Genomic DNA, 12442 nt, shown 5'->3' on the forward strand with positions numbered 1-12442 from the left:
GGTCAAGTGCATTCTGGGTCTCCTGACAAGTTGAGGCCTTGTTTCCTGCTCAGCTGAACTTTCCTGACACCGACAATCAGGAAGTAGGAGCTCATCCCAAGAGCCTGAGGGTTATTCTGCTTAGCCCCACTCAGTAAAATGATGCTTTAGTTCAGTCCAGTGAGCACATAAGCATCTGCCATGTCTAGCTCCAAGCTATGCCCTAAGAATGCTTAGCCCTGCCCCCACGAGTCGCATGGTCTGCAGTGCAGACCCACCTGAACACCCAGTTTGCCAGCACACAAGTCAGACTCTCCCACCCACAGTGACATTATGCAAAGCATGTTCTGTGTATGTTTTTTGGTAGAGTGTCTCAATGACACCAGGGTCTCACAGGATTCATGAGCAGGTGACTGGATTCTGAAGACAGCACAGCCACCTCTGTTCTGGAGAATATTGGTGGCCAACTGAGCTTTATTAAAAAACTGGTTTGAGCTGCGCAGTGGTGGCACCTTTAATCCTAGCACTCAGGAGGCAGAGGCAGAGGCAGAGGCAGAGGCAGGTGGATCTCTTATGAATTTGAGGCCAGCCTGGTCAACAGAGTGAGTTCCAGGACAGCCAGGGATATACAGGGAAACTCTGTCTTGAAAAACCAAAAAAGAACAACAAAAAGGAAGGAAGAAAGGAAGGAAGGAAAAAAAAAAACCTAGTTGGGGGATAGTGAAAAGGCTCAGTGGGAGAAGGCACTTGTGCCATATTTGATCATCTGAGATCAGTGCCAGGACACACAAAATGAAAGGTGAGAAACAACTCTGATAAGCTGTCCTCTGACTTCCACATGCACTATGGCATGCAAGGGCTCTTGCCTAGCAAGTGTAAGGCCCTGAGTTCCGCCCCCACAGGCAGGCACAGTGGGCCACACCCACTCCCACCCCACCTCAAGGCATGCACACCCACAGCTGCTTTGGGGGGGGGCGGCTTCAATTACAAAGGCAAGAACAAATACCTCAGGGTTGGGGAGAGGGTTCCTTATGTGCAAGCATAAGGACCTGAGCTCAAAATCCCAGCACTCATGTAAAAAGCTGAGTGTGGCTGTACACGTCAGTAACCTTGGTGTTGTGAAGAGCAGAGAAAGAAGGCTCAGTGAGAGACCTTGTCTCAAGAGAAAGAGGCAGAGTAAGAACAGGATCCCTAATGCCCTCCTTTGTCTCCATGCGTTCACTCCCACACATGTGCACTCAGCAAGCAAAACAAAACAAAAAAAAGGCAGTAAAAGAATAAATACCTCAGATTTTTCTGTCAGTTTTCTAAGAATATCTTCCAAGTTGGAAAGACGCACATCATGGTCATGGTGGAAAGTCATGAAGTCCGTCTGAGAATGGAAGTGCAGAATGAACAGCTAAGAGCACTCAGCAGGTACACATGCATCAGGGCAGGCCAATAGTTCCTACTGCAGCTACAGCTATAGGGCAGCGCAGCATCCTTAGAGGTGTCATCCCTAGCCACGGCCCTATCTATCTATGGCTGGAGATCTCAAACCCAAGAGAAATCATACAGTTTGTTTTGTGACCACTTCATATCCACTCACAGATCCACTGGGTACTGTGATCTTCACAGTTCTAAAATAAAGCCCCTATGGATAAAGATCCAGGGCACACTCATTTCCTTCTATCATCTCTCACCCATACCAAGACACATGCTATGTCCACATTCACTGGCAACATCCAAAAGCACTATTCACAGTAAGGTCCCAATGTGTGATTAGGTTACTTATTCAGAAGGTGACTAGGGCCAGCATGGTAGCATAGAGCTGTCACCCCAGCCTTTAGGAAGCAGAGGCAGAGGATTTTGAGTTGTAACCCAACATTTCTGGGCTCAGTGAGGTCACAATCAACAAAAGCATCAAGTGAGATTTCTTTCCATGGGCGAAGTATAAGCACTTGCCTAGCATACACAAGGCCCAGGATTAATTCCATCCCCAGCACCACACCAAAAGAAAAAAAAATCTTTTTATTTGTGTTATACTATGGATAGAAAGTGTCACCAAAAGGCTTGTGTTGAAGGCTTGGTCCTCAGCCTCGTGACCCAATCACTGAGATCACCTTACCACTGGATCAAGAGGGATCACTGGGACAACCCTACCCATAGAGCAGGCAACAGATGGACTTGTTACCTGCTGACACAACTGGGTGGAGGTAGCAATGTTTGAAGGGCTTTGTTGGAGGTAGTACGGCACCAGGGATGTGCCCAAAGAGCAGATCTTATGCTGGTCCCTTCTTCTCTGCCTCATTTGTGCCATGAGGTGTTTTATCACAGTGGCAAGAAGTACAATGATAAGATTCACCATGTAGGCCAAGTTCCGAAGGAGTTTCTGGGCCTTACCTTAGCACCAAGTGATTCTATGGTGCCCATTTCCTGCAGGTGCTGTCCAACCACATCCTTGACCCATAGTGACAGCCCTTCCCTGCCATCATCCACTTGGTCCACCCGCATCTGGAGTTTCTGAAGCAGGACTGTCAGCTCTGCAAGTCTCTCATCGTGGTTGTGGCACTGCACACTCAGAGAGGCTACCTTCTGTCCCATGTCACTCTCCTGAGGCCACTGGGAAGCCTCATAATTAACCTGAGATGAAACCAAAAGGGATACTCCAGAACGGGGCTATAGTTCTTTCCACTTCCATGTTAGGAAAGTAGGAAATGTTATTCATTCATACTCATAACTGAGTAATGGAATACTTATAATTCTGCAATTATCTGAACTATTTTAGAACATATGAAAAGCTATAAAACTTGTGTTATTTTGTGTTTTTACAATTTTAGGGCCATGGATGGTACATGCCTTTAATTCCAATAGTTGGGAGGCAGAGACAGGTAGATCTTTGTGAGTTATAGGCCAGCCTAGTCTACAAAATAAAAGCCTGTCTCAAAAATATTTTCCCCCGCTGGACAGTGGTGGCGCACGCCTTTAATCCCAGCACTCGGGAAGCAGAGACAGGAGGATCTCTGTGAGTTTGAGGCCAGCCTGGTCTACAAGAGCTAGTTCCAGGACAGGCTCCAAAGCTACAGAGAAACCCTGTCTCGAAAAAAAAATATTAAGACTACCTGTTCACAAGTAGCATGAAAAGCTCTAAAGAACACATGCTCATGGTGCCACCAAGACCTCTCTGGTTGGTTACCTTCAGAGGGGGACTGGGGGGAAAAGGGCCAGGTCTGTGCACGTCCTTGGGATCGCTGACCCTCTGTGCTGGCTGCATGGCTGTCCAGTTCAGCACTGGTAGGAGTGAGAGGAAGTTGCCCTGACCCCATAGGGAGAGACCAGCACCTGAGGAAAGAAGATAGCAGTGTGCACATGTACAGGCCCCAACATAGTCAGAGACTGTTTCCACACTGTAACCCGTGGACATGTGCTGGTCTCTGAAAGTCATCATGCCACATCTTACCTAGTAAAAGTAGGAGTGGGAGGAGCAAGACAAAAACCTTGCATATATTTCGAAGGCACCTAAGTATAGAAAGGAAACCGTTAACTTTGGAAAGTCAGAGGTGGAGTGGCATTCTGCCCCTCCCTGTGTACATACTAAACACCCTGCTGAAGTTTTATCTACAAGGCCTGGCTACACCCACAGGAGGCCCTTTACACATAGCTTGCTAGCAATCTGAGAGGTGCTATCCGGTACCATAAGAAAGGCACAAAGGCCTGAGGCCCTGTCCTGAGGGTAGCACCTACTGTGGTGAGCTGGGCAGAACTCACTAGGGCACTAGCATAGGATCTGATTGAGACCTCTAGCTTTACATATATCCAGTGCGCTTAACAATAGTTGTTGCCTTTTCACCTCTGTTAATTTGAAAAACAAAAATATGAAGGTCCACTGTAAAACATATAAAAATGTATTGATGCAGACACTGCAAATGCAAGTTGAGCCGCTATAGAGCTGCCTACAACTGGTGAAGAACAGCTGTTTACCTCCCCATGCAAACATAGGCTCCAATGCTGACAAGGCATCCTGACCTTGACACAGGAGCCCCTAACATTGACATGAGAACTTCACATCGACAGTTTCTTACCTGGTAAGAAGAAACACATTCAGCCAAGAAATCAAAGTAACAAATTGGTACCATCCACTCCCTAGCCACCAGAAGGTTCCAGAGGCTGCCTTCCCTACAAGACAAGAGAGCAAGTCTGAGGAAACATGCTTTATAAGCTGCTCCTAGATGATGTTTCTGGGAAGATGCTGGTAGGTTTGCTGGAGGGACAAAGGCCCTATAACTCTAGTCACCAGGGCAGGAGAACAGTGAGCAACACCAGCTACACACAGGATGAAACAAGGGGAAGCACCATTCCATGCAGCTCAAGCCATGTATTATGGGGCTTAAGGCCCACACACCCAACACGTGACAAACAGGATGCCATGCGCCTGAAGCAGAGACAAGCATGTCACATTGGGAACCTAACAAGAAGCTCTATCCTGGTCCCGTACATTTGCTTAAAGCTGCCCCAAACTTTATGAGAGCACTAACACAGAAGCCACATAACCACCTGGAGCAGTAACAGCCAGCCAGAGCGCCGACCATATGGCCTCAGCCACAGACCACCCAGCAGCTCTGGTCCTGTGTAGTGCTCGAACCAACAGGTCACCTGTGGCAGAGAAGACACGGCAGAGGGCACTGTCAGACAGACTGCAGGGGTCAGCACATACTGACAGTACAGAGAGCAAGGCTGCCAGTATACTCTGCCCAAACTCCCTCTGGTATCCCAGGAGGAAAACCTTGCTGTGCTCACACAGACTCCCTCATGCACATCCTTTGTTCTGAAACAAGGTCATCTGTATCCCAGTTTGGCTTTGAACCCACCACACAGTCAAAAAATGACAAACTTCCAGCCTCCCAAGTACATGAGTCATCATACTCGGCTCATTGTGGTTTTGTTTGGTTTTGTTTTTTGAAAGGAGGGTGTTGAGATAGGGTCTCGCTATGTGTCCTGGCTAGCCTCAGATTCACAAGATCCACTCACTTCTACATCCCAAGTTCCCAAATTTTGAGATTAAAGGCATGTGCTACCACATTCAGTTCACCCACAGATACTTAACAGAGAGGCAGGTGCCTCTTCACCATACCCTATCAGAGGGTCTAGAAGGTGCTCATAAATGCAGGTGGGTGGTGCCTGCAGAGTTCACAGTGGAAAGTAGTCTTTTATGATGACTGACATTCTATAGCATCACTGGACAAGCAACAAAATGAACTTGCACTCACCCTTTCATTACATAGAGCAGAAAACCTACCCCTTCTTCTTGCTGACCCCCGTTTTTAGAGAAAAGGTCTTTTTATGTTGCTAGGCTGGTCTCAAGCGATCCTATTTGAGTCTCCTAAGCAACTACAGGTATGTGTTACCAACCAAAGGTTTGTTGTTTTTTTTTTTTTATCAACTTTGCTTTGTTTTTTTCAAGAGTGATTACTGACTCTTACCCTAATATTGACATGCTAGCCCCGTAACCATTAAGCTATTTGAACACAGCATGTAACAAGAGAGTGTGGCTTAAGATGATTAAAAATAAATGTTTCTAATATGCGTATAATCGTTTTGCCGGCATGTATATCTGTGTACATGTATGCTCGGTGCCTGTGAAGGCCAGAAGAGAGTGTTGAATCCCCTGAACTAGACAATTGTTAGCCACAATGTAGGTACTGGGAATCGGTCCTCTCAAAGAGCAGCAGCCAGTGGTCTTAACTACGGAGCCATCTCTCTAGCCCAAAAAGATTTTTTTAAAGGGCATATTACTTTTATGTTTATTATATCTATGAGACAATTGCTTGTGGAGGGTCTTTTGAGACAGCATTTCACTATACAGCTCTGGCTCTCCTGGAACTCAGCATGAATAGCAGGCTGACCACAAACTCGTGGTGTGATTCTCCTAATTCTACCTCCAGCTGAGGCAACTATTTCTGAAGCTCAGATTAAAAAACAAACAAAACCAAAAAACAGCTGACCAAGAGGTGTCCCCAAAAGGTACCTGGAAGATAATTATAGGCATGGCCTAGAAAGCACACACCCTTTACAGGTACTTCTTGGGCCTGGGCAGTAGCTGCAAGAGCTCGTGTCAATACAAGTGTCAGTGAGGCCATACTAAACAAATTCACAAAGCATTTCAAGAGATTCTGTGTACTTTTTTCACTACTGCTATTGAGACAGGGTCTCACCATACATGTATCCTAGACTGGCCTTGAGTGCATGCACGGTCAGTAGTGCTTTGTGAACCTGGCACCACAAATAAACCAACCAACCAAACAAACACAGCAGTACTTTTGACAAGAACAAACAAACAGAACAAGGTATGAGACATAACCTGTGTAGGTGCAGAGGCGACCCATGGCCCCTGCCACCCTGTGTGGCTGGGGCAGTTGCGAGTGGGTGGCTGTGTGTGTCTGAAGGTGCTTCTTCCCCTTACAGTCATCGCCTGTGGTGTGGTGACAAGGGATGGAGTGACAGGTTAATATGCAAACCTCAACCAGAATATTGCACAGAATGTTCAAGAACCTAGGAAGCTATCACCCCAAATCACAGCTAGCATCCAGACCAGCTTATTGCTGGCCAGTAAAGCAATAAGTTAGGTGGGCTGTTCATTCTGAGATACTGGAGCCCCAGTATTACAATGGGGTTGGGACCCTCCAAGACCAGCACCACCTTGAATGAGGAAGATGTACTCACACAGGGACTCCCCGTCCACTCTGGAAAGTTCTCCGGCAGTTATCCTCCCACAGTGACCGAGATGGGCTGCAACACATGCAGAAGGGGCTGAGAAAGCTCAAAGCCAGCTTGAGTGCCAGATGCCCTATAAAACCAGTGTGACTAGAGATCATGCCCCAGGAGTGTCAGAGATGCTGACGGTTCCCACCACATAGGTAAGCATAGGCAACTGGAAGATCAGAATGCTCCAGGCTGTTAAGGTACATTAGCAATTGACAGGTAAAGACTGGTCTGCCTAAAAGGTTTCTGAAGCATGCTTCTAAATGGCGTGCAAATGAACTGGTTTTGCTTAATAAGCAAAAGTCAAAAGCTGAGTCCATTAACTTTATAATTTATTTTCAACTATGTGTGGTGTGTTTATGTGTGTGTGTGGAGGGGGGGGAATACATATATTCGTGTAGGTACACCCAGAGGCCAGAAGAGGGTGACAGGTCCCTGGTACTGGAACTACAAGAAGGTATAAGCCTCCAATGTGGGTGCTGGGAACCCAACTGAGGTTCTCCACAGGAGCAACAAGTACTCTTAATTGCTGAGACAGCGCTCAATCTCCCACCTCTACTTTTTAAAAACTTTTTTTTAAAAAAAAAAATGAACCTTTTACGTTGAAAATATTAAATCTGGGCCAGTGAGATGGCTCAGCAGGTAAAGCACTTGCCATGAGTCTGAAGGAGAAAAAACAACTTCACAAAGTTATCCCCTGATCTCCATGAATACCTATACACACAATAATAAACTCCTAAAATCTAAATCCTGACCAATCATCAGAGCGCCAAACTGCACACAGGTCCCATCAACACTTGACAAGCTCCCACAGGAAGAAGACCCACAGAGCAGCTACAAGACAGCAGCATGGAGAACGCTGGAGATGCAGTGAAGAGCCTCAGAAGAAGCAGGGCTTCCTCCACCTTGAAAGCAGGATTCGGTGGAGAAAGGAGAAAAAATATTTAAATACCTTCTGACCCATGGCTCTTTGCCTCATAGCTTTGTGATTCATAAGCTCTGGATTCATAGCCTTTCAATTTGTAAGTTTCTGATTCAAAACTGAGCTTCATTAAAACCACTTGAAAAAGTTGAACTATGAATGATGCAAAGGACGAGGAGGTATACTTGGCCAGCCACAGAGTCCTATCCAGGTAAAAGGATGCACCGCCTAGTGGAAAACCATGAACACACGTCATTTCTTCCCACAGACTTATCCACCCAATGAACCAGATGGCCAAATTATCATTTTCAAAAAAAAAAAAAGCCAAGTTGTAAAGCATTTTCACACTATACACTTGGAAAAAGACCACCTGAGAAGAGCATCCACCAGTGAGCCAGTCACAACTGTAGAGGAAGTGCAGTGGTGGCCTCTCCCTAAGTGAGGTCTCAGGCTCTGGCCCAGTGAGTGAGCACTGCAGGTCCCCCTATGAGGATGCAGAGCCATGGAGGCACAGACTGAAGGCTCTCTGGCTCCCACAATGGCTGAGCTCTGAAAAAACTTTTCTGTGAGCCTAGCATGTGGAGGGAAGGGCCATAAGTCATGTCTTCGTGTTCTTGGAAATGTTTCTGCATAAGAAGAGTATGGAGTCAAGTGGGTACATGGGTGCTGTCCAGTCCACAGACATCTGTGGGGTGCTGGAGACCCATGGCCTACGAAGTACTTCATCCATTTACTTCCAAGCCCAGAAATGCTTAGCATGTTCAGAACCTGAGTTGGAGGCCAGCATGAATTAGAAGGGTGGGTGGCATGATACTAGAGCTTTAAATTTTTCAGAAGTTGGAGAGACAGCTCAGTGGGAGGAGCCCTTCCAGAGGATCCACATGGCAGCTCATGGTCACCCATCCATAATTCCAGTGTCAGATGATTCGACCTCTGCAGGGCATTGCACACACATAGTGCACAAACATATATGCAGGCAAAACCAATACACATAAAGTAATACACTGATACACATAAAATGGTAAGTCTTATTAGTAGTAATTAACTTTTTTTCAAAAGGATAGTGAAGGGGCCATTTTCTAACTGGAACGTTGTACTACAAAATCACGAACCTGAGCAGTCAGCCCCAAAGTCAATAGGTTCCACAGCCACCCGTGCACATGCCCCTCACAGGCTAGAGGAACTGTAGAGGTTTAGCCAGAGGCATGCATGTCCGTTTCCTAGATAACCAAACACTCATCACGTTGGCAAGATGTTAGCAAAAGAAAATGTTGAGCTGGCAAGAGTAAGAGGATTCCAAGGCTAAAGGCAGGTGGCAGGACATGTGTTTGGCATGTGTAAGGAAGCCTTGGGTTTGACCACCAGGACCAAAAGAGTAAAGGAAGGGGAAAAACCCATATATGCTGTAGGGGATAACAAGGCAGGCCAGTCTTTATCAAAGGTAGCTGGGAGAATATATACACAACTGAAATAACACAAAGCACAGACATCAAAATAATCTCAGTTAACATACAACTCTTAAAGCTGTGCAGCCTAAGCTATAGCTAAGCAGAGACACCCAGGCACAGGTGCATGGCTCAGTATATAGGCTGAACTGTTGGGAGGTGCACTTCACCTGCAGACAGCTGGCAGCTGGTCTTTCTGTTACAAGTATTGGCTCATTAAGCAGAAGCTACAGGAGGGCTGAGCTAAGAAGCACTATCTGGTGCTGACTGACAGTGTGGTGAGGGGGATATCTGTACGGCCCCAGCAGTGCCCCTGCTAGCAGGCATCAGGTTCAGCTGTGTAAAGGAAGCTGGGGTGGGAGCATCTGGGATAAGCCACGGCCCAGTGAGAGCTGTGAAGCAAGGCCAAAGGGAGGCACTAAGCTCACAGTGGCCCTCACACTCACAGATATGATGGGGAAAGGCAGTGTCCCTTGATCCAGCAGTCACCTCTCCCTTTCCTTTCTATGATTCTTACTTTGTGACATAAATGTTAAAGTGCTAACAACACTACAGCAGACAAAGTCTTGCACACAGGAATAAAACTGTGGGGCTGGGGAGATGCTCATTTTTTAAGAGCACTGGCTGCTCTTCCAGAGGTCCTGAGTTCAATTCCTAGCAACCACGTGGTGGCTAACAACCATCTGTAATAAGATCTGGTGCCCTTTTCTGGCAGGCAAGGATACGTGCAGGCAGAACACTGCACACAATCAACCAACCAATCAATCAATCAAATCAATCAATTAATCAATCTTTTTTAAGAATTAGGACTGTAGAAACAGAAGAAACTAGACAAGAGCAATAAGGATGGAATTTTCAGTGCTGCTCTGGCCTTCCTGTCACTCATGGTGGGGAAGGCCCAACATCATGCTTGGAAGACAGAAGGGTCTGTAGTCATTCTCAATGTGCCCAGGAGGAAGTTCGGGCAGTCCAAAACAACCTCCCTGCTTAGCTACTTGTGATGACCTCTGCATCAGGTAAGAAAGTCAGGATGCTGCTACCACCCAAATGCCAGGCTCCAAGTTATCCTTCCAGAGCACCCTGTCTTACACCATCATACCAGAGACCCCACTCTGAGCAGCATCGACTTCTGGTGCTACAGCCACCTGGGCATCTGGGCTGCACTGGAATGACACAGAAAAGCTCCCAAGTTGGAAGCCACAGAAGTACGAATTTTTCCTTTGCTTATGTTCAGTCCAAATTTGCCAACTCTGAACTACTTCCAGGTATAAAAATACTAACCACAGAACCACAGGCTGGGAAGGGACAAGTAGGACGGAGCTAATTCAGGTCTATTTAGTTCTGCAAGAATAATTCTGAGTTCAACTCTGTAAGGGAAACAGTGTAAGAGACCAAGGCCTGTGCTGGGGATGGAACCTAAGGCCCATAGTCAGATTTATAAGAACAGGAAGAGCTGGGCAGACCCTTTTACTAACAACAGAGGCAGGAGACTTACGCTGTTTTAGACTCCTATCTCTGGAGTAAACCCTCGAGGTGGTCCCATGGGTGGCAGAGTGGGCCGTGAGTGCATCAGTGCGCGCTGAGAGCATCCTGCAGTCATGGCAGGTGTATCCATTACTGGCTGTCACCTCAGCTGCCAGTTCACCATTTCCCTGAGTGGTAGCTTTATTTCCACCTGAGGTTTTCAAAAGGCAAATGAAAGCTAGTGATCACTATCTGCAGATTACCCAACCATGGCTTCTAGTTTGAAAAGTATACAAAGTATCAAAGTAATTACCTTTAAGGTCTCCATCATCATCAAGACCTGAAATACACATACGCACACATTACACTGTGAAATAGAACCAATGCCACCACAACTGTGCCAGGTGACAGGTCAGCACTATGCCGTGGCATTGTTGGGGTCTGTTTCTAAAATGCCTGAACCTCCTGTCACCCAAAGGTGATGTGGCATTGAAAGAGACCTGCATTCTAGCACATTCCGGCCCACAAGGACAGACAAGAAGGAAGAAGTAGCCAGATGTGTGGAGCTTCTAGGCTTTTACAGTATGTGTGGCCTGAGACTGCTCCATGGCTGAGCAAAGCAGAGGCATCCCAAGCCAAGCACTCAGGACTTCTAGAGCTAAGCTGGCTCTTCTAACTCCTTCAGCAGAGCAGCCAGAACATAAGCTGAACTCAGCAGGCAGCTCTGTGGCTCTCAGCAGAGGAGCTGTGTCTGTGTGCTCAGCCTTGGTGACATGGCATAGGTCACCTTAGGATGCAGATGGCCCTGTATCTGAGTTGGGGCAGACTCTTGGCTTCCAGCACTGATTGCTTCACAGCAAGTCCTTTATTTTAGAAGGGGTCTTTTATGGAGCTCAGGTTGGCCTTGAACTCACTATGTAGTTTAGGTATGGCTTCAACTCCTGATTCTCCTGCCTTCACATTCTGGGTTTCTGGATTATAGGAATATGCAACCATGTCCAACCTGTAACAAGTATTTTCTAATGACTCAGAAATACTTTTTTTGTTGTTGTTGTTTTGTTTTTCGAGACAGGGTTTCTCTATGTAGCCTTGGCTGTCCTGAAACTCACTCTGTAGATCAGGCTGGCTTCAAACTCACAGAGATCTGCCTGCCTCTGCCCCCCGAGTCCTGGAATTAAAGGCGTGTGCCACCACCGCCAGGTTTCAGAAATTTTACTGCTTTCTAGAACATACCAGGAATTTTACACTACATTTGAGTGTCCCATACTGAGAGTGGCTACAGGATTGCTGCCTGTTCACTTAATCTGTCATATTACGCTGAGCAATAAATAATCACACCTCGCCTAAGCCACTGAGACAGCAGACGAAGACAGGATCCGCATGCCCCCCGGAGCCCGCACAGAGCTTAATCGTACTGGTAGCAAACCATTTGTAGGCCGACCTCTGCCCCTCCCAGAACAACTGCAGACAAAACCATGCTGGGGACAAGGATGTTCAAGTCTGTGGTTACTAACCCCAGAAGTGGTCCACTTTGGTCTGCTCACGAATCAGAGACTCATCTAGCACAGGATGCCGCAGCACCGTGGCGCTCCTCAGGCTGCAAGAGCTGTCATGGCTGGTGCTGGAGGACACTCCTTTTCCCGACAGGTGGTTGATACTAAAAGCTGGCTTGCTTGCACTTCTGCGCTGTCTGACTGTCCTACAAAGAAGTAAGAAATGTGTTTTTAGACTTTCCTTAGAGAATATAGAATCACTAGATTTTATCCACACAAAATTTGTGCCAAAGAACACACAGCATTTTAAGACGAGTGATTTTTATGCCTTGTCTGCTATAATCTAAAAAAAAAGAAAAAGAAAAAAAAAAAGAAAAGAAAAAAATTTATTTAGCGGAGTC

General features: G+C 46.6%; 1 protein-coding gene across 8 annotated transcripts in view; it reads right to left on the minus strand.

Annotated features, from left to right (window-relative positions):
- Positions 1–12442, minus strand: part of Sun1 (Sad1 and UNC84 domain containing 1) — a 47574-nt gene that overhangs the window by 12469 nt on the left and 22663 nt on the right. For 4 of the 8 annotated variants that reach the window (XM_048436949.3, XM_085683184.2, XM_087903355.1 and 1 more), the window contains exons 4-15: positions 12063–12247; positions 10862–10888; positions 10580–10759; positions 7670–7867; positions 6679–6744; positions 6317–6427; positions 4513–4611; positions 4041–4134; positions 3419–3477; positions 3155–3300; positions 2362–2601; positions 1265–1351 (exon numbers count right to left, since the gene is read on the minus strand). In XM_048436949.3, coding sequence (XP_048292906.1) covers positions 1265–1351; positions 2362–2601; positions 3155–3300; positions 3419–3477; positions 4041–4134; positions 4513–4611; positions 6317–6427; positions 6679–6744; positions 7670–7867; positions 10580–10759; positions 10862–10888; positions 12063–12247 — 1492 coding nt within the window. The remainder of the gene's footprint in view (positions 1–1264; positions 1352–2361; positions 2602–3154; positions 3301–3418; positions 3478–4040; positions 4135–4512; positions 4612–6316; positions 6428–6678; positions 6745–7669; positions 7868–10579; positions 10760–10861; positions 10889–12062; positions 12248–12442) is intronic. The other 4 variants (XM_085683188.2, XM_048436946.3, XM_048436948.3 and 1 more) reach the window with 3 other exon arrangements.

Source organism: Myodes glareolus, chromosome 2 (assembly GCF_982192425.1).
Source record: "Myodes glareolus chromosome 2, mMyoGla1.1, whole genome shotgun sequence".
Classification (NCBI taxonomy): domain Eukaryota; kingdom Metazoa; phylum Chordata; class Mammalia; order Rodentia; family Cricetidae; genus Myodes; species Myodes glareolus.